The sequence below is a fragment of the Lepidochelys kempii genome, chromosome 28, assembly GCF_965140285.1.
Source record: "Lepidochelys kempii isolate rLepKem1 chromosome 28, rLepKem1.hap1, whole genome shotgun sequence".
In the NCBI taxonomy this organism is placed as follows: Eukaryota; Metazoa; Chordata; order Testudines; family Cheloniidae; genus Lepidochelys; species Lepidochelys kempii.
In genome coordinates, this window is record NC_136407.1 from 958,940 (window position 1) to 981,971 (window position 23,032).

The 23,032-nt window shown below is 69.1% G+C and overlaps 1 protein-coding gene across 1 annotated transcript in view; it reads right to left on the reverse strand.

Annotated features, from left to right (window-relative positions):
- Positions 1-424: 424 nt before the first annotated feature.
- The window catches only part of CAMTA2 (calmodulin binding transcription activator 2), a 26,463-nt gene continuing 3,855 nt past the window's right edge, over positions 425-23,032 (reverse strand). The window contains 31 exon segments of the mRNA XM_078850805.1: positions 425-1,740; positions 2,035-2,109; positions 2,422-2,615; positions 4,831-4,851; positions 5,054-5,125; positions 5,690-5,921; positions 6,637-6,827; positions 7,314-7,621; positions 7,704-7,968; positions 8,621-8,699; positions 8,793-8,971; positions 10,771-10,889; positions 17,445-17,579; positions 18,427-18,451; positions 18,453-18,554; positions 18,660-18,761; positions 18,763-18,846; positions 18,848-18,937; positions 18,939-19,010; positions 19,012-19,074; positions 19,076-19,141; positions 19,143-19,265; positions 19,267-19,426; positions 19,428-19,542; positions 20,297-20,414; positions 20,416-20,441; positions 21,070-21,223; positions 21,391-21,462; positions 21,669-21,803; positions 21,940-22,008; positions 22,240-22,490. Coding sequence (XP_078706931.1) covers positions 1,677-1,740; positions 2,035-2,109; positions 2,422-2,615; positions 4,831-4,851; positions 5,054-5,125; positions 5,690-5,921; positions 6,637-6,827; positions 7,314-7,621; positions 7,704-7,968; positions 8,621-8,699; positions 8,793-8,971; positions 10,771-10,889; positions 17,445-17,579; positions 18,427-18,451; positions 18,453-18,554; positions 18,660-18,761; positions 18,763-18,846; positions 18,848-18,937; positions 18,939-19,010; positions 19,012-19,074; positions 19,076-19,141; positions 19,143-19,265; positions 19,267-19,426; positions 19,428-19,542; positions 20,297-20,414; positions 20,416-20,441; positions 21,070-21,223; positions 21,391-21,462; positions 21,669-21,803; positions 21,940-22,008; positions 22,240-22,490 — 3,761 coding nt within the window. The 3' untranslated portion in view covers positions 425-1,676.

Genomic DNA, 23,032 nt, shown 5'->3' on the forward strand with positions numbered 1-23,032 from the left:
GCAGCCCCTCCCCCTTCCCGGATGCCTGGGTCCCCAAGTTCAGGACCCCCCCTCCCCCCATCCACACCCCCCCCCAATTCTCAGGGGCGGGGACTAGACGCCCCCCTCCCACCGGGGCCGGCCCTATTGGGGGGGGAACCCGCCCCCCTCATTCCAGCGGGACCCCCCCCCACCCGTCCTGCGGCGAGGAGTCCCGCAGGGTAACGTCGCCGTCCAGGGGAAGCCGGTTCCGCAGGCCCGGAGGGGGTGGGGGGGCGTCGCATCCCCTCACCCTGGGGGGGGTGTGTGTGTGTGTGGGGGGGAGAGAAACCCCTCGTGCCCGGAGCGCCCCCTCCCTGGGGATGAGCCCCCCCCAGACCACCCGCCTCCCCCCCCCCGAGACCACATCTCAGCGACTTCAGGGTTTTTTTTTTTTTTTTTTCCTTTTTAATGTAAATTTGTACAAACAAACCCATGCAAAAGGTAGAAACGTGGGGGACAGAGATTTTGGGGAGCGGCGAACCCCACGGGGGGGGTGGCAGGTGTGGTTTTAACGTTTACCAGCATGCATCTCTCCCCCCCCCCCCCGCGCCGTGGGGAGCCGGAGCGGCTTTAAGATTTGTTTTTAAATATATCCTTCAGTATAATTTTAGGCTGAGGGTTCCTCCCCCCAATATATTACAACTATGTACACGAGGGGTGTGTGGGTGTGCTGGGGGGGTGTGGGGGGGCACCCGGGGGACACGCAGGCTTTATACAGCAAGCAGGGAGCATGGGGACGGGGGGGCAGCAGGTTCCTCTCGACGCCCCTCTCCGCCCCCCCGGCCCAACAGCAGATCTCTAATATAGACACAGTTGCCCCACGGCGGGGGAAATGACCGACCCACACTCTCCCAGGCCGCGACAGGGCCAGGGGCCCAGGGAGACCAGCCGGAGGGCCTGCTCAGGGCAGGTGGGGGGGGGGGGGGGGGATGGACCCAGAGCCTAGGGGCTGCAATGCCCCATGGGATGTGAGGTCGGGGCAGGGGGGGAGAAGACAGCTGGGGGGAGAGATGGGCCTGTTACAGGGGGCTGAAATGCAAACAGGGCCCTTTAAGTACTGAGGGGGGTGGGTATGGCATCACCCACTTAAGACAACGCACCAGACCCCTCGCCCAGAGCCAGGGAGAGAACCCAGGCGTCCTGGCTCCCAGCCCCACCCTGCTCTAACCCACCAGACCCTGCTCCGCCGCACAGAGCCAGGGAGAGAACCCAGGCGTCCTGGCTCCCAGCCTGGGCGGGGGTAACTTGGCACAAAGATCTGGTGACTTTAAGGGGGTAGGGGAGGATATGGGGGGTACAATGGATGGTACCTCAGTTCTGAAGAGATTCCCCCCCCCCCCCCGCCAGCATGGCTGCACCGTCCCCTTCAGGCCAACTCAGGGGACCCCCCCCTTGGTGTGCGTAGCCAGCCAGGGGCTCCCATCACCCCCTGGCCTCCCAATCAGCTCCCCTCCAGCCAGGCTCTATTGCACAATCGTTAAGACGGGGGGGCCGGGACACCCCCCCCTAGGTGAGGCCGCGATCCGTCGCCACCGGGGGTTTAAGACTCCGTCGTCACAGTTTCAGAAGGGGAGCGAAGGTGGGGGCGGCCGGCCCCGGATGCCTGGGTTCCCGGCGTGGCTGCCCCGGGCTTTGGCAGGCCACAGGGGGAGGCGTTAAGTGGCCAGACCTCGCTTCTGTAAACTTTCCACCTCTTTGCTTTGCTTGAGTTCCTTCATCCTGCGGGGGGTGGGGCACAGAGAGATGGGGGTGAGGTGTGTGTGGGGGTTCCCGATGCCCCCCAAATCTTCAATCCTGCCCCATGGGCTGTTCCCCACACCCCCCCAGGCCCCAATCCCAGCCCTGGGAGCATGGACACCTGTGCACCCTCCTACCTGTCATCCCACCGCACCCACCAGCCCCTCCAATGAGCCAGATTCCCATCCTGTTAGAGCACATGTTGCTCCCCCTCCCCCGGGGCTGCCCCCACCCCTGTCCTCGGATGCCCCCTCGCTGCCCGCCTGCCCCCCATACCTGTGCCGGCAACGACGCAGAAACCGCATGATCTTACGGGCTGCCTGGTCCTGCTTCTTCGTAAGGAAAGTGCCCCTGGGGACAGACAAGAAGCGAAGGTGGAACAGGGCAGATGGTCGCAGAGACCCCTCGCCCGGTGCCGAGACGCAGCCACCTCTGGGGCAGGGCGGCTGGTGCCCCGGGGACCCCTCGCCCGGCGCGGAGACGTGGCCACCTCTGGGGCGGAGCGGCCCCAGCCAACGGCACCTAGATCCGTGGGATCTTTTCGTAGCCAGAGAGGTGACAGGAGCCAGTGGGGATGGGGGAGAAGCCCCCGCCGGCTCTAACCCACCAGCCCCCGCTCCCCTCCCGGAGCCGGGGAGAGAACCCAGGAGTCCGGGCACCTACTTCATCTTCTGCTGCATGGCGGCGGAGGCGCGGTGGCCCTGCTTCAGCTTCTCGTACTCCTTGTAGCTGCGGTAACACTGCTGGATCAGAACTGCGGCCCGGCGGCTCTGCTGGAACTTCTTCTGCTCGTAGTAGCTGCGGAACTTGCTCTGGATCAGGATGGCTGCCTGCGTCATCTTCTTATACAGGGCGTACTGCGGGGCAGCAGCGGGGTCAGCGGGGGGCCCGGAGCACTCCCCTGCCAGAGCCGGGGAGAGAACCCAGGCGTCCTGGCTCCCAGCCCCGCCCTGCTCTGAACCCCCAGCCCCTGCTCCCCTCCCAGAGCCGGGGAGATACTCCTGGGGGAATTCTGCGCCACCCGCGAGCATTTCTTGGCCCCCCCACAGACGATACGTTTCTGTCCCAGAAGTGCCGCAGTTCCGCCTTTCCCCCACCAGAGGCCGCTGTGGTGCCAGAACGGCAGCCTCTGGTGGGCGCAAGGTGGAACTGCAGCACTTCTGGGGCAGAAACGTATCGTCTGCGGGAGAAAACACAGCTCTGCGTGGGCGCAGTATTCCCCGGCCCAGGCGCAGAATTCATCACAGCACCCGGCCCCCCCACAGCCAGGTTAGGACAGAGGGGGGCACACGGGGCTGCTGGGGAGGTCACAGACCGGGGTTCAGAATGGCTAGTGGGGTGACAGTGTTGAGCCTGGGGAGGGGGAAGAGGGCCTACAGAGACCCATGGGGATGGGAGGTGCAGGGACAGGGGCAGACATGCCTGACTGAATGGGAGTCAGCCAGGGTCTGCTTGGGGGAGGCTCCCGAACACCCTAACAATCCCCCCCCCCAAAGAAAAACCTCCCACCCACACCCAGCCCCCTCCAGGTTCGCTCCTCTGTTACCCCGAGTCCCCCCAGCCTTTGCCCTGCTTCCGACAGGTGCTGGGAACCCGGTTCTGGATTGTCATGTAAATGAATTGCACAACGCTCGGCGTTATTCTGCCGCGTAAGGAATCTATTCGTCAACAAATAAAATGACCAGAATCTGGTTTCTTTTTTGGTCTGTGTTGTCACAGACATCGTAGCAGTCAGATAAAGGACCAAGATTATTGACACTGGCATGATTGTGTCCTTTTGACAAATAAAATATACAGAACGTTAAAATATCGCGTGCAGAATTTTACATTTTTGGGCGCAGAATTCCCCCAGCAGTAGGGAGAGAACCCAGGAGTCCTGGCTCCCAGCTGCCCCAGCTCCTCTGTAGCCTGTAAGATTAACCTGCTTGCTGGCATATATACGTTTGGTTTATTGTAATAGGTTTATAGATTGATATTAAAGTAAGTTCAGCGGTCATGCAAGGCCATGCTAATGTCCAGTCCAACGGCATTAATAGGTCTGTTCGGGTCATCAACGCGTACAAACACGCCAGCCTACGGAGTAAGTGGGTCCTGACAGTTTTGGGGGTGAGGAATGAAGTTCGGGCATAGGAGGAAGGATTTCCGGCACCTATAAAAGAGGTGACCCACCTCGCTAGAGAGGCCGTACTGGTTTTCCGTGACCTGTCTAAGTTGCAAGGGGACTAAGCGTTTGTTCTTAGCTTTGTGTATTAGGTTTTGATTTTAAGTTCGCTGAGTAAACTCCAAGTTCGCTTCGCTCGCTCTTAGCTCTGGCTTCTCCTAAGCGCTGCACCTCCCACTCGAGAAGTGAGGAACCGGAACCGCCAGAGGCGAGGCTGGTCCTGTCTCTCCCCCCACCGGGTTATCAAGGAAGGGTGAGAGTCTCTTAACCAAAGCTTTGGAGCGTGCAACACCGTAATCCCCTATGGATCTTTCGAAGAGCAGGAATACAATCTAACGCAGTAACTCAGATTATTTTACCATTTAATTCCTCCTGCGTTTTATCTTAATAAAAAGTCTTTAAGGCCGTATCGGTCTCAGCGTGAGCTTCCTGTCATACCCCCAAGGGTCCGTTATAAATTCTGGGGCGCCTGATTCGGGACAAGAACCTTATTATCTTTTAATTAAACAGATTGGCGAGCCAAAAACCCCTATTATCCAAACTAATATTAACAACCTTATAAATCAGGCAACACCTCCCAGAGCTGGGGAGAGAACCCAGGAGTCCTGCCTCCCAGCCCCCCCGATCTAACCCACCAGCCCCCACTCCCCTCCCAGCACTGGGGAGAGAACCCAGGAGTCCTGGCTCCCAGCCCCACCCCTGTTCTAACCCACCAGCCCCCACTGCCCTCTCAGAGCCGGGGAGAGGACCCAGGAGTCCTGGCTCCCTGCCCCAACGTGCTCTGACCCACCAGACCCCAGCGCCGGGAAGAGAACTAGCATCTCACACCCCTCCCCGCAATCAGAGTCCCCCCAACCCCACACCAGCCCCCTATGCCCCGCAGGGTCATCCAAGCCCCCCCCGCTCGTTACCTTCAAGGCGATCCACGTGAGCTTGCAAGACAGAGAGAGAAGAGGCGGGTTAGCGGGGCAGGGTGGGGCTCCCGGGCAGAGACCCGAAGGACTTGGCTCACACGGGCGCCAGGCTACAACCCCCTCAGGGTGGGCGCAGGCTGGCCGGTAGCTCCCAGGGCAGCCCCACACCTTGGGGCCCCCTGAAGGGCAGCACAGGGGGGGCCCCCCAGCTGGGCGTTACCTGCTTATACTTGCGGTAACATCGCTGGATCACAGCCGCCGCGGTCTCCTGCTGCTCCTTCAGCCGGCGGCCCTGCGGGGAGAGGGGAGTGAGGGGCAGGGGGCAGAGACGGAGGTGGGGGGCAGGTCCCTGGCACCCGGGGATGGCGGGATCGGGGGAGGGCTATCCTGCTGCTGGGCAGGTAAGGGGGGTGGTATCTGTTGCCATGGGGAATTCCCAGTTGCCAGGGGACTCTGCGAGAGACACCGGGATGCCGGCTGCCATGGGACAGTACGAGAGACACCGGGATGCCGGCTGCCATGGGACAGTACGAGAGACACCGGGATGCCGGCTGCCATGGGACAGTACGAGAGACACCGGGATGCCGGCTGCCATGGGACAGTACGAGAGACACCGGGATGCCGGCTGCCATGGGACAGTACGAGAGACACCGGGATGCCGGCTGCCATGGGGAATTCCCAGTTGCCAGGGGACGGTACGAGAGACACCGGGATGCCGGTTGCCATGGGCAATTCCCAGTTGCCAGGGGACAGTACACGGAGATGGCTGTTGCCGTGGGGATCCCTGTCGCCGGGGAACGGGGGAAAAGATGGAGGGAGGGGGCGGAGGCCCCTGGCTGGGGGGCCCCGGGGGTACCTTGTACTTGCGGAAGGCCGTCTGGATGATGCGGGCAGCCTCGTAGAGCTCGCGCTGCTCGTGGTCGGACAGCGTCAGCAGCGCGAACTCGCTCTCCATCTTCCCGTTGGCCGAGGCGTTGAGGAACTCGGCCCAGCTGGCGGCCGTGGGGGGCGGGGGCAGCCGGTCGAAGGGCAGCTCCCCCAGCGGGGCCTGCAGGGGGCTGAGACACACCCGGGACGAGGGCACCGGCCTGGGGGTGGGGGGCATGAGACAGTCACCCTGGTGCCCCTAGAGGGGACAGGCCCCGCTCCCCGTTCCCCGAGCCCGCTAGTCCCCACCGGGGCCGGGTGGGAGCCGACAACCCGCAGAGGGGACAGGCCCCTCCCCCCGTTCCCCGCCCCCCGGAGCCCGCCAGTCCCCCACCGGGGCCGGGTGGGAGCTGACAACCCGCAGAGGGGACAGGCCCCGAGCCCCATTGCCCACCCCCCGGAGCCCGCCAGTCCCCACTGGGGCCGGGTGGGAGCCAGTGCCCCCCAGAGGGGACAGGCCCCGCACCCCATTCCCCGCCCCCTGAGCCCGCTAGTCCCCACTGGGGCTGGGGGAGGGGGGGAGCCGGCGCCCCCCAGAGGAGGACAGGCCCCACGCCCCGTTCCCCGCCCCCTGGAGCCCGCCAGTCCCCCCCTGGGGCCGGGTGGGAGCTGACAACCCGCAGAGGGGACAGGCCCCGAGCCCCATTGCCCACCCCCCGGAGCCCGCCAGTCCCCCCCTGGGGCCGGGTGGGAGCTGACAACCCGCAGAGGGGACAGGCCCCGAGCCCCATTCCCCGACCCCTGAGCCCGCTAGTCCCCACTGGGGCTGGGGGAGGGGGGAGCCGGCGCCCCCCAGAGGAGGACAGGCCCCACGCCCCGTTCCCCGCCCCCCGGAGCCCGCCAGGCGCGGCGCCGCCCGGAGGCCAGGCCGCGTACCTGTGGTGGGAGACGCCGGGCAGCTGGTCCACGCTCTCCAGGTAGCCGGCCAGCCAGGACATGGTCTCACTCAGCCCCACGTTCCCGCTTCGTTCCCGCAGCGGCACCTCGGCCGCGGAGCTGAAACCCTCCTGCTTGATGTGCTCCGGCGTTGCCTCGATGATCTGCTTGGCCAGCGTGATCATGTCCACCTGCGGGGGGGGGAGCGCCCGGACGCCTGGGTTCTCTCCCCAGCTCTGGGAGGGGAGCGGGGGGTTAGAGCGGGGTGGGGGCTGGGAGCCAGGACTCCTGGGTTCTCTCCCCGGCTCTGGGAGGGGAGCGGGGGGTTAGAGCGGGGTGGGGGCTGGGAGCCAGGACTCCTGGGTTCTCTCCCCGGCTCTGGGAGGGGAGCGGGGGGTTAGAGCGGGGTGGGGGCTGGGAGCCAGGACTCCTGGGTTCTCTCCCCGGCTCTGGGAGGGGAGCGGGGGGTTAGAGCGGGGTGGGGGCTGGGAGCCAGGACTCCTGGGTTCTCTCCCCGGCTCTGCCCCTGCCAATGACTTGGGGCCAGTCAATATGCCTCTGTTTCTCTTTCTTTACCAGAGGGAGAAGGGGTGCCCCGCGATCACAGCCCATCCCCCTGCATAGCCCCCAAGCCTTTCACCTCCCCCCAGCCAACCCGTCCGCCAGCGCCCCGGTACCTGGAGCACGTCAGTGGCCGGCAGGTACCCCTCGTTCTCCGCGTTCTCCCCGTAAGCCAGCAGCTCCGGCTCGGGGGCCCCCTCGTAGTCCATGAAGAAGTGGGGGGAGCAGCGCAGGCCAGGCGGGCTCGGGGGGTCCCGCAGGTACCAGCCCTCGGGGGGCGGTCCGAAGTCCATGGCGGCCTCGGCCTCGGGGCTGCCGGCGGGCGAGTCGCGCAGGGCCGAGGCGCTGGAGTAGGCCGAGGTGACGGAGACGGAGCCGTCCGAGAGCTCCGAGGGCGAGGAGACGCTGCTCACTGTGCTGAGCCCTGGGGACGAGGGGGGTCAGCGGGCGAAGGGGGGGAACCAGACACCCCCCCCCCCCCCCGGCCTCCCGCGCGGGTGCTGTACCTGTGTCGGGGCTGGCGGAGAGCGGGGAGGGGAGGCCCAGGGCCTCGGCCGGGCACGGCGCCCCCCAGCCCTTGTCCACGGTGCCCTCGGGGCTCGGCTCCTGGCACTGCAGCTCCTCCAGGCGGGCGGCGAGGGCCACGTGGCCCCGGGAGCGAGCCACGGCCAGGGGCAGCCGGCCCAGCGAGTCCGGGATGGAGAGGGCCCGGCCGTCCCAGCGGTACAGCAGGAGGGCCGCGTCCAGGTGGCCCAGGGCGCAGGCCCACATCTGTGGGGGGGGAGAGAGCAGGGAGCTAAGGGGCGCTGTGGGGCAGGGAGTGGGGCGGGGGGCTCAGCGCGGGGGGCGCTCCCCCCGGGCAGACGGGCCTGGCGCTATGGGGCGCTGTGGGGCGGGGGGCTCAGCGGGGGGCGCTCTCTCCTGGCAGTCAGGGCTGGTGCTATGGGGCGCTGTGGGGCAGGGAGCAGCGCGGGGGGCTCAGCGGGGGGGCGCTCTCCCCGGGCAGACGGGCCTGGCGCTATGGGGCGCTGTGGGGCAGGGAGTGGGGCGGGGGGCTCAGTGGGGGGCGCTCTCCCCTGGCAGTCAGGGCTGGCGCTATGGGGCGCTGTGGGGCAGGGAGCTCAGCGGGGGGCGCTCTCCCCTGGCAGTCAGGGCTGGCGCTATGGGGCAGGGAGCAGCACGGGGGGTTCGGGGGGGGCGTTCTCCCTGGGCAGGCGGGGCTGGCGCTATGGGGCTCAGTGGGGGGCGCTCTCCCCTGGCAGTCAGGGCTGGCCCCAGGGCAGAGCTAGGGGGCGCTGTGCTGTGGGGAGTGTGTTGTGGGGCCCTTCAGGGTCAGCCACCCCACCTCTGAGGCTGCATCTCCAGGATCCCTCCCCTTGGGGCACATCCCCCCAAATCTTCCCAGCTTGGGGGCCCCCCTCACCAGGGGGGTGCAGGAAAAGTGGTCGACGTTCAGCGGGTCCACTTCCTGCTCCAGATCGAGGCTCTCGGCACTGAGGTTCCTGCAGGAAAATCCCCAAGCGTTAGGGGGCGGAGAACGGAGATCCCCCAACAGACGCCCCCCACCTCGCCCCGCATCAGCCTGGGGAACTCACCGCCACTTGATGAGGGTCTCGATGAGCCGGGCGTAGCCCTGGGCGGCTGCGAGGTGAAGCAGGGTCATGCCCCGGAAGCGGATGTCATGGACCAGGGTGTCGGAGTGGAGCCAGGAGGAGCGAGACATCATCGTCTCGCACAGGGCCACGATCCGCTCCTCGAAGGAGTCCGCCACCGTCTGCGGGGAGAGCGCAGGGTCCCCGTCACCCGCCGCCCCGCCTCAGAGGTGGCCGCATCTCAGCGTCGGGAGAGGGGTCCCCGGATCACCAGCCGCCCCGCCTCAGAGGTGGCCGCATCTCAGCGCCGGGCGAGGGGTCCCCGGATCACCAGCCGCCCCGCCCCAGAGGTGGCCGCATCTCAGCGCCGGGCGAGGGGTCCCCGGATCACCAGCCGCCCCGCCCCAGAGGTGGCCGCATCTCAGCGCCGGGCGAGGGGTCCCCGGATCACCAGCCGCCCCGCCCCAGAGGTGGCTGCATCTCAGCGCCGGGCGAGGGGTCCCCGGATCACCAGCCGCGTCTCAGCGCCGGGCGGGGGGTCCCCGTCACCCCGCCCCAGAGGTGGCCATGTCTCAGCCCTGAGCACTGGGCACCCCTGGATCTCTGCAGGAGGGTGGGCAGAGGCCAGGCTGAGGCCCCCACAAGCGGGTGCTTAATACAGCCCACCTCCCCCCTCCGAGCCACTTGTGGCCCCCCCAGGTGGCCCCTGGCCCCCCCCCCCGGGTCTATTTTCCCCTCGCTCAGGCTGGAAAGAATGTCTGGCCTGCCGGGCTGGAAAATGCCTCTGTAATCCCCCCGCCCCGGCCAGGAACAGCCGCCGGGGAGCGAGCCCAGCCCCGCGACATCCGAGCCACGCCGCACGCCGCCCCGGCTAAAATTAACCCCCCCTCGGGAGGGGGCCCCCGAAATAGCAACACAGATAAAGGCTTAAGGGGGAGTGACGTCAAGCTGGGCAGCGAGAGGAGGGGGGAGGACAAGGGCTGATGGGAGAGGCCAGGCAGGACCCAGGGGACATGTGGGGATGAGTGTAGGGAGGGCGCCATAGGGACCGGGCTCCCAGCCCCCCCTGCTCTGACCCACCAGCCCCCACTTCCCTCCCAGAGCTGCGGAGAGAACCCAGGCGTCCCGGCTCCCAGCCCCCCTGCTCTGACCTCCCAGCGCCGGGCAGAGAACCCAGGAGTCCCGGCTCCCACCCCCCTGCTCTGACCTCCCAGCGCCGGGCAGAGAACCCAGGCGTCCCGGCTCCCAGCCCCCCTGCTCTGACCTCCCAGCGCCAGGCAGAGAACCCAGGAGTCCCGGCTCCCACCCCCCTGCTCTGACCTCCCAGCGCCAGGCAGAGAACCCAGGAGTCCCGGCTCCCAGCCCCCCTGCTCTGACCTCCCAGCGCCGGGCAGAGAACCCAGGAGTCCCGGCTCCCACCCCCCTGCTCTGACCTCCCAGCGCCAGGCAGAGAACCCAGGAGTCCCGGCTCCCAGCCCCCCTGCTCTGACCTCCCAGCGCCGGGCAGAGAACCCAGGAGTCCCGGCTCCCAGCCCCCCTGCTCTGACCTCTCAGCGCCGGGCAGAGAACCCAGGAGTCCCGGCTCCCAGCCCAACTGCTCTGACCTCCCAGCGCCGGGCAGAGAACCCAGGAGTCCCGGCTCCCAGCCCCCCTGCTCTGACCTCCCAGCGCCGGGCAGAGAACCCAGGAGTCCCGGCTCCCAGCCCCCCTGCTTTGACCTCCCAGCGCCGGGCAGAGAACCCAGGAGTCCTGGCTCCCAGCCCCTGGCACCCCTGAGGGTTTGCACAGTAATGGACATGAGCTACTCGGACCCCAGCCTCCCCCAGGACACCTGACAATCCCGAATCTGCACACCCGGCCCCAGGACTCCTGAGAGACCCTACAATAACAAACAACCCGAAACACCTCCCAGGAGACCCTATGACAACAAGCCAGCCCCAGCGGCTCTCCCCCTGGAGAATCCAGCCCCCGGGGGCCTCACCTGCGTGTGGGGGGTCTCCCCCGCGGCCCCCCGCTGCTGCCGGGAGGAAGCCGTCATCTCTGCCATCCGCTTCTCCATCTGCTCCAGGCGTTCCAGGATCGACATCCTGAACTGGTTATCTGGGGGCGGGGGGCGTGCGTGAGACAGGGCCACGCAACACCACATTACACCCCCTCCCCTTCCTGGAGCCGGAACCCAGGAGTCCTGGCTCCCAGCCCCCCCGCCGCTCTAACTCACCAGACCCCGCTCCCCTCCCAGAGCCAGAGAGAGAACCCAGGAGTCCTGGCTCCCAGCCCTCCCCGCTCTAACCCACCAGCCCCCACTCGCCTCCCAGAGCTGGGGAGAGAACCCAGGAGTCCTGGCTCCCAGCCCCCCCTGCTCTCACCCACCAGTCCCCACTCCCCTCCCAGAGCCGGGGAGAGAACCCAGGAGTCCTGGCTCCCAGCCCCCCTGCTCTGACCCACCAGACCCCACTCCCCTCCCAGAGCCGGGGAGAGAACCCAGGAGTCCTGGCTCCCAGCCCCCCTGCTCTAACCCACCAGACCCCGCTCCCCTCCCAGAGCCGGGGAGAGAACCCAGGTGTCCGGGCAGCTGAGCGGTGCGACCCTGCTGTGCCCGCCCCCGTCTGTCCCGTAGGGATTAGCCTGGTCAATTTCCGGGGCCAGTGGAAGGGGGCCGGGCAGCTAATCTGCCTAGAGGGTGGATTAGCCTGTCAGCAGCCCCCCACCAGGGCCCCCCCGGCTCCTGCGCTGAGACCCACCCCCAGCAAGGCCCTGCCCCATCCCCAGGGCGGGAAGGGCTGAGCGATGCCACTCCCTTGCTGGGAGAGGAGCTGGAGGGGGTGTGGGGAGGTGGGGGTGTTCCCGACGGGGTGGGCACGCGGCTGTCCTCAGGCACCTCCATCCAGCCTGCCCCTCTGCGCCCCACCATGTGCCCCCTTCCACCCCCCATCTATCCCCCCGCACCTCCCACAAAGCGCCAGATCCCTCCCCCCACACTCCAGCACCATCCCTTCCCCGCTGCCCCCCACAATCCACCCCCGTCCTCCCATGGCACCCCAAAATCCAGCACCATCCGTACCCCCACAATCCACCCCATCCCTCCCCCACTGCCCCTCACGGCACCCCACAATCCACCCCTTTCCTCCCCCCACAATCCACCCCATCCATCCCCATCCCTCCCCCCATGGCACCCCACAATTCACCACCATCGTCCCGTCCCCCCCATAGCACCCCACAATCCACCCCATCCCTCCCCCCATAGCACCCCACAATCCACCATTGTCCCGTTCCACCCCATAACCCACAATCCACCCCATCCCTCCCCCCATAGCACCCCACAATGCACCACCATCGTCCCGTCCCCCCATGGCACCCCACAATCCACCCCATCCCTCCCCTCACAGTCCCCTTCCCAACCCACCCTGGTGCTCCCCAGGCACCTCCCCCCGAGTCGGGGCATTGGGGTTCGCTGGTGCCCCGTGCCCCACGGACCCCCTGCCTCGGTACCTTCCTTCTCCATAGCTTTGGGGACGGCCCCCAGGGCGCGAGCGGGCGTTCGAACGACTCCCTGCAGGAACCGGCGTTTCCTGGCAGGGATCGGGGGGGGGGGGGCTGCCCCCACTCACGCGCGTGCGAGGACGGGGTCGGGGGGGGCGGCAAGCAAGGAGCGGGGTGGAATTACCGGCATGGGAAAGAACCAACCGCTCCCCCCAAACTTCCCTGAGACCCGTTGACAGCTCCGGGCTGGGAGGGGGCGGGGGGGACGGGGGGGGCAGGGGATTCTCCCCCCCCCCCCCGGTCCCGAGCCCTGAGGCATCTGTCCATCTCCCGCCCGCAGCCCGGACGCTCTGCATGAGACCTGCCCCCCTTCCCAGCTCTCAATGGGACCGAAATAGGACAGGGAAGGAGGGGGACGGCCCCCCCAACAGCAACCCTCCCTGGGCCCATCCCGCTGTTAACCCATTCCTGCCTGGGGCGGGGGAGGGAGAGGAGAGAGAAAGAGGGTTAGATTTCATGGGGTGCGACTGTGCGTGCAGGGGTAGGTGTGATATTGTGCGGTGTGCGACTGTGTGCAGGGGTGTCTGGGGGTAGGGCGTGGTATCGTGCGGTGTGCGACTGGGTGCGGGGGTAGGCTCTGTGATTGTGCGACTGGGTGTGTCCAGGGGAAGGGCGTACGAGTGGCCGGGTGTGTCTGGGGGTAGGGCGTGGTATCGTGCGGTGTGCGACTGGGTGCGGGGGTAGGCTCTGCGATTGTGCGACTGGGTGTGTCCAGGGGTAGGGCGTACGAGTGACCGTGTGTGTCTGGGGGTAGGGCGTGGTATTGTGCGGTCTGCGACTGGGTGCGGGGGTAGGCTCTGCGATTGTGCGACTGGGTGTGTCCAGGGGAAGGGCGTACGAGTGGCCGGGTGTGTCTGGGGGTAGGGCGTAGTATTGTGCGGTGTGCGACTGGGTGCGGGGGTAGGCTCTGCGATTGTGCGACTGGGTGTGTCCAGGGGTAGGGCGTACGAGTGACCGTGTGTGTCTGGGGGTAGGGCGTGGTATCGTGCGGTGTGCGACTGGGTGCGGGGGTAGGCTCTGCGATTGTGCGACTGGGTGTGTCCAGGGGAAGGGCGTACGAGTGGCCGGGTGTGTCTGGGGGTAGGGCGTGGTATCGTGCGGTGTGCGACTGGGTGCGGGGGTAGGCTCTGCGATTGTGCGACTGGGTGTGTCCAGGGGTAGGGCGTACGAGTGACCGTGTGTGTCTGGGGGTAGGGCGTGGTATTGTGCGGTCTGCGACTGGGTGCGGGGGTAGGCTCTGCGATTGTGCGACTGGGTGTGTCCAGGGGAAGGGCGTACGAGTGGCCGGGTGTGTCTGGGGGTAGGGCGTAGTATTGTGCGGTGTGCGACTGGGTGCGGGGGTAGGCTCTGCGATTGTGCGACTGGGTGTGTCCAGGGGTAGGGCGTACGAGTGACCGTGTGTGTCTGGGGGTAGGGCGTGGTATCGTGCGGTGTGCGACTGGGTGCGGGGGTAGGCTCTGCGATTGTGCGACTGGGTGTGTCCAGGGGAAGGGCGTACGAGTGACCGTGTGTGTCTGGGGGTAGGGCGTGGTATTGTGCGGTCTGCGACTGGGTGCGGGGGTAGGCTCTGTGATTGTGCGACTGGGTGTGTCCAGGGGTAGGGCGTACGAGTGACCGTGTGTGTCTGGGGGTAGGGCGTGGTATCGTGCGGTGTGCGACTGGGTGCGGGGGTAGGCTCTGCGATTGTGCGACTGGGTGTGTCCAGGGGAAGGGCGTACGAGTGACCGTGTGTGTCTGGGGGTAGGGCGTGGTATCGTGCGGTCTGCGACTGGGTGCAGGGGTAGGCTCTGCGATTGTGCGACTGGGTGTGTCCAGGGGTAGGGCGTACGAGTGACCGTGTGTGTCTGGGGGTAGGGCGTGGTATCGTGCGGTCTGCGACTGGGTGCGGGGGTAGGCTCTGCGATTGTGCGACTGGGTGTGTCCAGGGGTAGGGCGTACGAGTGACCGTGTGTGTCTGGGGGTAGGGCGTGGTATCGTGCGGTGTGCGACTGGGTGTGGGGGTAGGCTCTGCGATTGTGCGACTGGGTGTGTCCAGGGGTAGGGCGTACGAGTGGCTGGGTGTGTCATGGGCTAGGGCGTGGTATTGTGCGGTGTGCGACTGGGTGCGGGGGTAGGCTCTGCGATTGTGCGACTGGGTGTGTCCAGGGGTAGGGCGTACGAGTGACCGTGTGTGTCTGGGGGTAGGGCGTGGTATCGTGCGGTGTGCGACTGGGTGCGGGGGTAGGCTCTGCGATTGTGCGACTGGGTGTGTCCAGGGGTAGGGCGTACGAGTGACCGTGTGTGTCTGGGGGTAGGGCGTGGTATTGTGCGGTCTGCGACTGGGTGCGGGGGTAGGCTCTGTGATTGTGCGACTGGGTGTGTCCAGGGGTAGGGCGTACGAGTGGCCGGGTGTGTCTGGGGGTAGGGCGTGGTATTGTGCGGTGTGCGACTGGGTGCGGGGGTAGGCTCTGCGATTGTGCGACTGGGTGTGTCCAGGGGTAGGGCGTACGAGTGGCTGGGTGTGTCATGGGCTAGGGCGTGGTATTGTGTGGTGTGCGACTGTGCGTGCGGTGTATGGGCTAGGGTGTCTGACTGTGTGGGGGAAGGGTGTGCGATTGTGCGGCGTATGACTGTGCGGGGATGTCTGGGGGTAGGATGTGAAGTTGTGCGACTGTGTGGGGGGGTAGGGTCTGTGATTGTGCGGTGTGTGACTGTGTGCACACGGGTGTCTGGGGGAAGGACGTGGTACTGGGCACATGCGGCCGCTGTACGCTGTACCCAGGGGCCTTGGAGGGGTGTGACTGGCTCTGGGGGGCAGCGGGGGCTGGTCGGTTAGATCGGGGGGTGGGGGGGGCTGGGAGCCAGGACTCCTGGGTTCTCTCCCTGGCTCTGGGAGGGGAGCAGGGGTCTGGGGGAACCAGGACTCACGGCCTCACCCGGCGCCGAGATGCGGCCACCTCTGGGGCGGGGCGGCCGGTGACACGGGGACCCCTCGCCCGGCGCTGAGATGCGCCCACCTCTGGGGCGGGGCGGCCGGTGACACGGGGACCCCTCGCCCGGCGCTGAGATGCGCCCACCTCTGGGGCGGGGCGGCCGGTGAGCCGGGGAGCGAAGCTGTAACATTCTGGGGTGGAGCCCGCCTCCATGCCCAGTGCCCGAGGAGGGGTTGTGGGGAGCTCAGCCCGGACGCCAGGGTTCACACCTCAGGAGGACGGGGCCGTGCCCCAGGACGCTGCGTGTGAGGGATTCTCCAGAGAGGCCCCCCCACGTCATGGGCAGTGGTGACGCCGGGCAGCGTCGGAAGAAGCCCAGAAGTCTCCTTACCGCCGGCCGGGGTATTCTGGGGCTGTTGACTCACGGCCCTGGAAACCGGCCCCCCGGTCCCCCCCCACTGGAAATTCCACCCCACGGGCAGGGGCCAGGGTGGGCGGGCGCCTGACGCCAGCTGACGGGGGGAAGGAGCAGAGAGGCACCCGGCCTGCCAGGCCGCCGCATCGGGGGAGCCTTCCACTGAGCTGGGAGTGGGTCAGAGCAGGGGGGTCTAGGAGCCAGGACTCCTGGGTTCTCTCCCCGGCTCTGGGAGGAGTGTGGGGTCTGGGAGCCAGGACTCCTGGGTTCTCTCCCCAGACAGCAGGGAGAGGACAGTGGGTCCGTACCCCACCTCCTCCCATCTGCCCTATGGTGATGTAACTTTGCTCCCAGAGGAAGGGGGGGGTCATCCCCTGCACACCCCACCTGGTTCAGCTGGGACCCACGGCCCAGCACCCACCTGCCCCCTTACCCAGGCTCCCTCCCTCCCCAGTGCAATCCCAAAGCCACCCACCCTGCACTGCCCAGCAGGGGGGGAAGAGTGACTGCAGGGGGGTGCCGTGGGGCAGGGGGCTCAGCAGAGGGCGCTCTCCCCATACTTGGTGCCAGCCCCATAACCCCAGGGCTTCCCTCCAGAGCTGAAAATAAATCCAGGCATCCTGCAGTTTCATTCACACAGAGCCTTCGCCTTCACTTCCTGTCCTAAACTCGGGTGCACTGCGGCTGTCAGACACCTGCCATGCCCCGCCCCAGAGGTGGTCGCATCTCAGCGCCGGGCGAGGGGTCCCTGTGACACCCGCCGCCCCCACCCAGAGGTGGCCGCATCTCAGCACCGGGAAGGGATCTCCCCCAGTTTTGGAGCTGGGGCGGGAAATTCTGTCTGGGCCGGTTACAACCGACCCAGCTGCTCTGTACACACATTCCTGGGGGGGTCCCTGTCTGTGCTCTGCTCCCTTCCCAGCCTCCCCCCGAAAAAAACACCCCCCACCTTCCCCCACCGCATACACCAACCCGCTGCCAGCTGCTGGCCCTATGTGGACTAGCTCTCGCCCGCTGGCTGCCACTTGGCGGGGACCCCACAATTCTCTGCTCACCTCCTGCTCCGCCCCTTACAATGGCGTGAGGAGGGGGCAGAATCAGACCCACGAGCAGAGGAGAGCAGGGACAATACAGGGCCATGCAGGTCTCATGCCAATGAGGAAAGAACCCAGGAGTCCTGGCTCCCAGCCCCCCCGCTCTCACCCACCAGCCCCCACTCCCCTCCCAGAGCCGGGGAGAGAACCCAGGAGTCCTGACTCCCAGCCCCCCTGCTTTAACCACCAGCCCCCACTCCCCTCCCAGAGCCGGGGAGAGAACCCAGGAGTCCTGACTCCCAGCCCCCCTGCTTTAACCACCAGCCCCCACTCCCCTCCCAGAGCCGGGGAGAGAACCCAGGAGTCCTGGCTCCCAGCCCCCCCTGCTCTCACCCACCAGCCCCCACTCCCCTCCCAGAGCCGGGGAGAGAACCCAGGAGTCCGGGCTCCCAGCCCCCCCTGCTCTCACCCACCAGCCCCCACTCCCCTCCCAGAGCCGGGGAGAGAACCCAGGAGTCCGGGCTCCCAGCCCTGACCCCTCCCTCCAAGCCTCTGGAGACTGAGTGGGGGCAGAGACAAGTCTCTGTCCCTGTCCGCGATGAATTACAGGGTGTCCCACACAGGCTGCTGCCCTGGGCCCCAAAGACCCCCCCCCGCCAAAAACCCTGCACCCTCCACACTGGCTCCCAGCCCCACGGTCTCCCCCTCCCCACAGGAACCCAGAGCAGCCCCCCCCATCCCGCGCCCCACTCACCGTCCAAGGAGAGCCAGTCCAGCTGGGTGCTGGGCAGCGCCAGGAACCCGCGGCCCCGGTACTCGAACAGCACCGAGGTGGAGACCAGCCGGGTGTCGCGGGCCACCTGCAGGGCCACCAGCCCGGCCTCGTGGGCTACGGGAGAAGGGGGCAGTGAGACGGGGCAGCACAAAACACCCCCGCCCGCCAGGCCCCGCCCCGGAGCCGGAGGGAGCCGGCGCCCCCTAGAGGGGACAGGCCCCTGCCCCCTTCCCCGCCCCCCCGAGCCCGCCAGGGGCCCGATGGGAGCCGGCGCCCCCTAGAGGGGACAGGCCCCTGCCCCCTTCCCCGCCCCCCCCCGAGCCCGCCAGGCCCCGCCCCAGGGCCGGAGGGGAGCCGGCGCCCCCTAGAGGGGACAGGCCCCTGCCCCCTTCCCCCGCCCCCCCCCGAGCCCGCCAGGGGCCCGATGGGAGCCGGCGCCCCCTAGAGGGGACAGGCCCCTGCCCCCTTCCCCGCCCCCCCGAGCCCGCCAGGCCCCGCCCCGGGGCCGGAGGGGAGCCGGCGCCCCCTAGAGGGGACAGGCCCCTGCCCCCTTCCCCGCCCGACCCCCCCGAGCCCGCCAGGCCCCGCCCCGGGGCCGGAGGGGAGCCGGCGCCCCCTAGAGGGGACAGGCCCCCTGCCCCCCTTCCCCCGCCCCCCCGAGCCCGCCAGGCCCGCCCTGGGACCGGAGGGAGCCGGCGCCCCCTAGAGGGGACAGGCCCCTGCCCCCATTCCCCGCCCCCACCGAGCCCGCCAGGCCCCGCCCCGGGGCCGGAGGGAGCCGGCGCCCCCTAGAGGGGACAGGCCCCTGGCCCATTCCCCGCCCCGCCAGGCCCCGCCCCGGGGCCGGAAGGGAGCCGGCGCCCCCTAGAGGGGACAGGCCCCTGCCCCTCTTCCCCCGCCCCCCCCGAGCCCGCCAGACCCCGCCCCGGGGCCGGAGGGGAGCCGGCGCCCTGTCCCGTACCGGGGCAATAGCAACGCAGGACGCCCCGACTGGATCAGTGCGGCCGGCACGGCCACCTGGTCGAAGAGGCAGGTGTAGGAATCCGTCTCCTCCGTCCACGGCCCCGTGATCAGCACCTTGACGCCGCCCTGCGGGGAAACGAGGGGTTAACTGGGGACGTGGGTGGGTGGGGTGGATGCCCCACTGCCTGGTGCGGCGGCCCCCCCCCAATCCCTGCTTCCCCCCGTGCTCACCTCGGGGTAGGACCAGTCCGGCGAGAAGTCGGTGATGGTGACCAGCGTCTCCGGAGCTGCCGAGCCCCCCGGGGGGGCGGCCTCGCCGGGGGCATCGGGCAGAGGCCGGGCGCGGGGGGGCTGCCCCCTCCTCCCCGGCCCCGGCCCCCTCCGTCATGAGCTCGGAGATGAGGCTATCCAGGGAGAGGACCGAAGGGCAGGTCCGGGCCCCCCTCCGCCCCCGGCGGGATGATGGAGTACAGCTCCTCCGGCAGCTGCTCCCCGGCCCCGCCGCCCGGCCCGGGGCCCCCCCGTCTCCATGGGGGTCTCCCCGGCCGGGGGCCGCCCGCCCCCCCAGCCCCCGGCGCCCCCCACCGTCGTCCTGGATGAAGAAGCAGTTGCCGGCTGGGGGCGGCTCCGGGGCCCGGCGCCCGTTAGGTCTGGCCCCGGGCGGGGCTGTTGAGGAAGCAGTCGGGGTCGAAGGCGTCCGAGCCGGCCTCCCCCCGTCTCCATGCTGGCCTCCAGGTTCTGGGACAGGACCAGCCCGGGGCCTGGCAGCAGGGCCAGGCCCACCGGGCCGCCCGGCGGGTCGCCCGCCACCAGGTGCTGGCTGGGCGTGAGGGCCAAGCGGCTTCTCCAGGCCGGTCATCACCAGGACGGCGCTGCCGGGCAGCCCCACCGACAGGGCCACGGCGGGCGAGGGCCGGGGGGCGTCCGGGGAGGGGGGCTCGGCGGGGGCCGGGGGCTCCTTCCGGTCAGGCTGCCTGGCCGGCTCCGGCTCGGGGTCGGTCGGAGAGCGCAGGCGGCTCGGGGAGGGCCGGGGCCGGGCAGGGCCGCGCCACCTTCGGGGAGATGATGCGATGCCTGGTGGTGCCGCACTTGTGCGGGACGTGCCCCGGGCTGCCTGCGGGACGGACAGACAGCGACGTGAGGGGGCGGGCTGAGGCGGGACAGAGGGACCGACGGACAGCGGGACTGACAGGGTTGCAGGGGGACGGACGTACAGACAAGGGGGACGGACCGCGAAGGGAGGGGTGGACAGACGGCTGGACAGCGAGATGGGGGGGAAGGGGACAGACAGACGGACAGAGGCTTGCGAATCCCCAGCTCTCCCACCCCATGCCGGACGCAGGCCTGGGCCCCCCCGCTGATGGGACCCCAGGGGAGAGACCCCGGACCGGGGAAGGGGAGGGCAGCTCTGGGCTCAGGGCATATGGGGGGGCTAGAGCTGGAGGGGCAGGATGGCGCAGTTCCTGCGTTCATGGCAGCAGTGCCCCCCATCCACCACTAGGGAGCGCTGGCAGCCCCCCTGAGGAGCCAAAGGGATCCATGGGACCTCAGCATGGGACTGGCTCTGGCAGGGCCGCGGGGCTGTGTGGGTCAGAGCAGGGGGGCTGGGGAGCCAGGACTCTCTGGGTTCTCTCCCCGGCTCTGGGAGGGCAGTGGGGGTTAGAGCGGGGGGGGCTGGGAGCCAGGACTCCTGGGTTCTCTCCCTGGCTCTGGGAGGGCAGTGGGGGCTGGGAGCCAGGACTCACTGGGTTCTCTCCCCAGCTCTGGGAGGGCAGTAGGGGTTAGAGCAGGGGGGGGCTGGGAGCCAGGACTCTGGGTTCTCTCCCCAGCTCTCGGGGGGGCTGGGGGGGCCCCGGCTGGGCACTGACCGAGGCTGCTGCTGCTGCAGAGGCAGGCGTGGGTGCGGGGCGGGGGCTTGGCCTGGTGGCTCTCCAGGATCTGCTGGACCAGCTGCTCGATGGAGAACTCCGTGGTCCCGTTCCCGTTTGCTGCAGGTCCACTTTATCCCGTGGACTGGGGGGGGCACAGACAGACTTGGGGGTGGGGGGGAGCGACCCAGCCGCGCTCTCCCCCTCGAGCCCCCCGCGCCCCCCCCGGCGGCTCCCCGCCGCCCCCTCGAGCCCCCCCCGGCGGCTCCCCAACGCCCCCTCGAGCCCCCCCCGGCGGCTCCCCGCCGCCCCCTCGAGCCCCCCCGGCGGCTCCCCGCCGCCCCCTCGAGCCCCCCCCGGCGGCTCCCCGCCGCCCCCTCGAGCCCCCCCGCGCCCCCCCCCCGGCTCCCTGCCGCCCCCTCGAGCCCCTCCGCGCTCCCCCCCGGCGGCTCCCCGCCGCCCCCTCGAGCCCCCCGCGCCCCCCCGGCGGCTCCCCGCCGCCCCCTCGAGCCCCCCGCGCCCCCCCCGGCGGCTCCCCCGCCGCCCCCTCGAGCCCCCCGCGCCGGCTCCCCGCCCGCCCCCTCGAGCCCCCCGCGCCCCCCCCGGCGGCTCCCCGCCGCCCCCTCGCGAGCCCCCGCGCCCCCCCCCGGGCTCCCCGCCGCCCCCTCGAGCCCCCCGCGCCCCCCCCCGGCTCCCCGCCGCCCCCTCGAGCCCCCCGCGCCCCCCCCGGCTCCCCCGCCTAGCCCCTCGAGCCCCCCGCGCCCCCGCCTTACACATGGGTTTGAGCTGGTTGACCAGCTCCTCCTTGGACCACTTGAGCCACTCCTTGCGGTCGCCGTTGGCGGAGCAGAGGATGGGCCCGCAGGCCTTGGCGCAGTCCTCCAGGGCCGGCACGTTCAGGTAGTGCACCAGGACGATGTCGGGGTTCTGCGGGGGCGGGGGGAGCGTCAGGACGCCGGGGTCCCCGGCCCGGCCCCGGGCGGGGAGCTTGCGGGACCCCTGGTCTGGGCCCTGCTTCTCGGTGCTTTAATACCGTGGCCCTCGAGCCGCCCCCCCGGAAAAGCAGGGGCGCCCCCACCCGGGCCCCCCCGTACCTGCAGCAGCCAGTAGCAGCGTCGGTGGAACGTGGGGACGACGGAGGAGTGGACGTAGCAGCCGTAGAGACACTGCGGGCAGACGACAGGCTCAGCGCTGGGGGGGCCCGCGCGGCCGGGGCCCCCCCCACCCCCCGGCGGGCACCGCTCGCCCCTCGCCCCACTCCCCAGGGGCAGCCCGCCCCCCAACCCAGTGCACCGAGCCCCGCAGACTCCAGCCTGGCCCCCGGCCTGTGTGGGGCACCCAGCCCCCCCGGGGCCCGGCCCCCCAGGCCTACCTCCGTCCCTTGCACCTTCAGCTTCATGTGGTCCTCCCGCGTGGTCTTGCCATCCTTACGCTTCTTCCAGCAGTAGCCGTCCTTGCGGTACTTCACCTTCTTCCGGTTGTACAGGATGATGGAGCCGTTCTGGGGCTGGCGCCGGAGCAGAGCGGAGGGGGGTCACCGTGGGGGGCCACAGAGCCCCCCCCACCCCGCCCCCGACAGATCTCCAGGGGAACAGCCCCCCCACCCCCCGGGCCGCTCCCCACCCCCCTTCCCCGCCGCTCACACGGGTCTTGGGGGAGCCCGACAGCCATTCCTCATGCCGCTCGAAGGTGATGAGATAGGAGGCGATTTCCTGCGACACAGCAGCACCCGTGGGTCAGGATATGGGGGGGCCCCCCACAGGCAGCCCCCCATTACCGTGCCCCCAGCCCAGCCCATGGTGCGGAGACCAGGCTCCCGACAACCAAGTCATTTCACAGGGGACAGGCCCTGTGCCCCATTCCCAGCCCCCCGGTCCCTGCTCTGGGGCCGGGGGGCAGCCGGCGCCCCCCAGAGGGGACAGGCCCCGTGCCCCACTCCCCACCTCGTTGGTATTCCAGCGCAGTCGCTCCTTGGGGAGGGCGGGGCATTTGGGGAGACACTCCACGAGCTTCTTGGGCAGGAAAACCTTCAAGTGATGGTTCTCTGGAGACACGAGAGTTACAATCAGGTATCGCAGACGGGGCTGGGAGCCCGGACGCCTGGGTTCCCTCCCCGGCTCTGGGAGGGGAGTGGGGGCTGGTGGGTTAGAGCCGGGGGGCTGGGAGCCAGGACTCCTGGGTTCCCTCCCCGGCTCTGGGAGGGGAGCGGGGCTAGTGGGTTAGAGCCGGGGGGCTGGGAGCCAGGACTCCGGGGTTCCCTCCCCGGCTCTGGGAGGGGAGAGGGGCTGGTGGGTTAGAGCCGGGGGGGCTGGGAGCCAGGACTCCGGGGTTCCCTCCCCGGCTCTGGGAGGCGAGTGGGGGCTGGTGGGTTAGATCGGGGGGGGGGGGGGCTGGGAGCCAGGACTCCTGGGTTCCCTCCCCGGCTCTGGGAGGGGAGCAGGGCTAGTGGGTTTAGAGCCGGGGGGCTGGGAGCCAGGACTCCGGGGTTCCCTCCCCGGCTCTGGGAGGGGAGCGGGGCTAGTGGGTTAGAGCCGGGGGGGCTGGGAGCCAGGACTCCGGGGTTCCCTCCCCGGCTCTGGGAGGGGAGAGGGGGCTGGTGGGTTAGAGCCGGGGGGCTGGGAGCCAGGACTCCGGGGTTCCCTCCCCGGCTCTGGGAGGCGAGCGGGGCTAGTGGGTTAGAGCGTGGGGGCTGGGAGCCAGGACTCCTGGGTTCCCTCCCACTCTGAGATAGCGCGT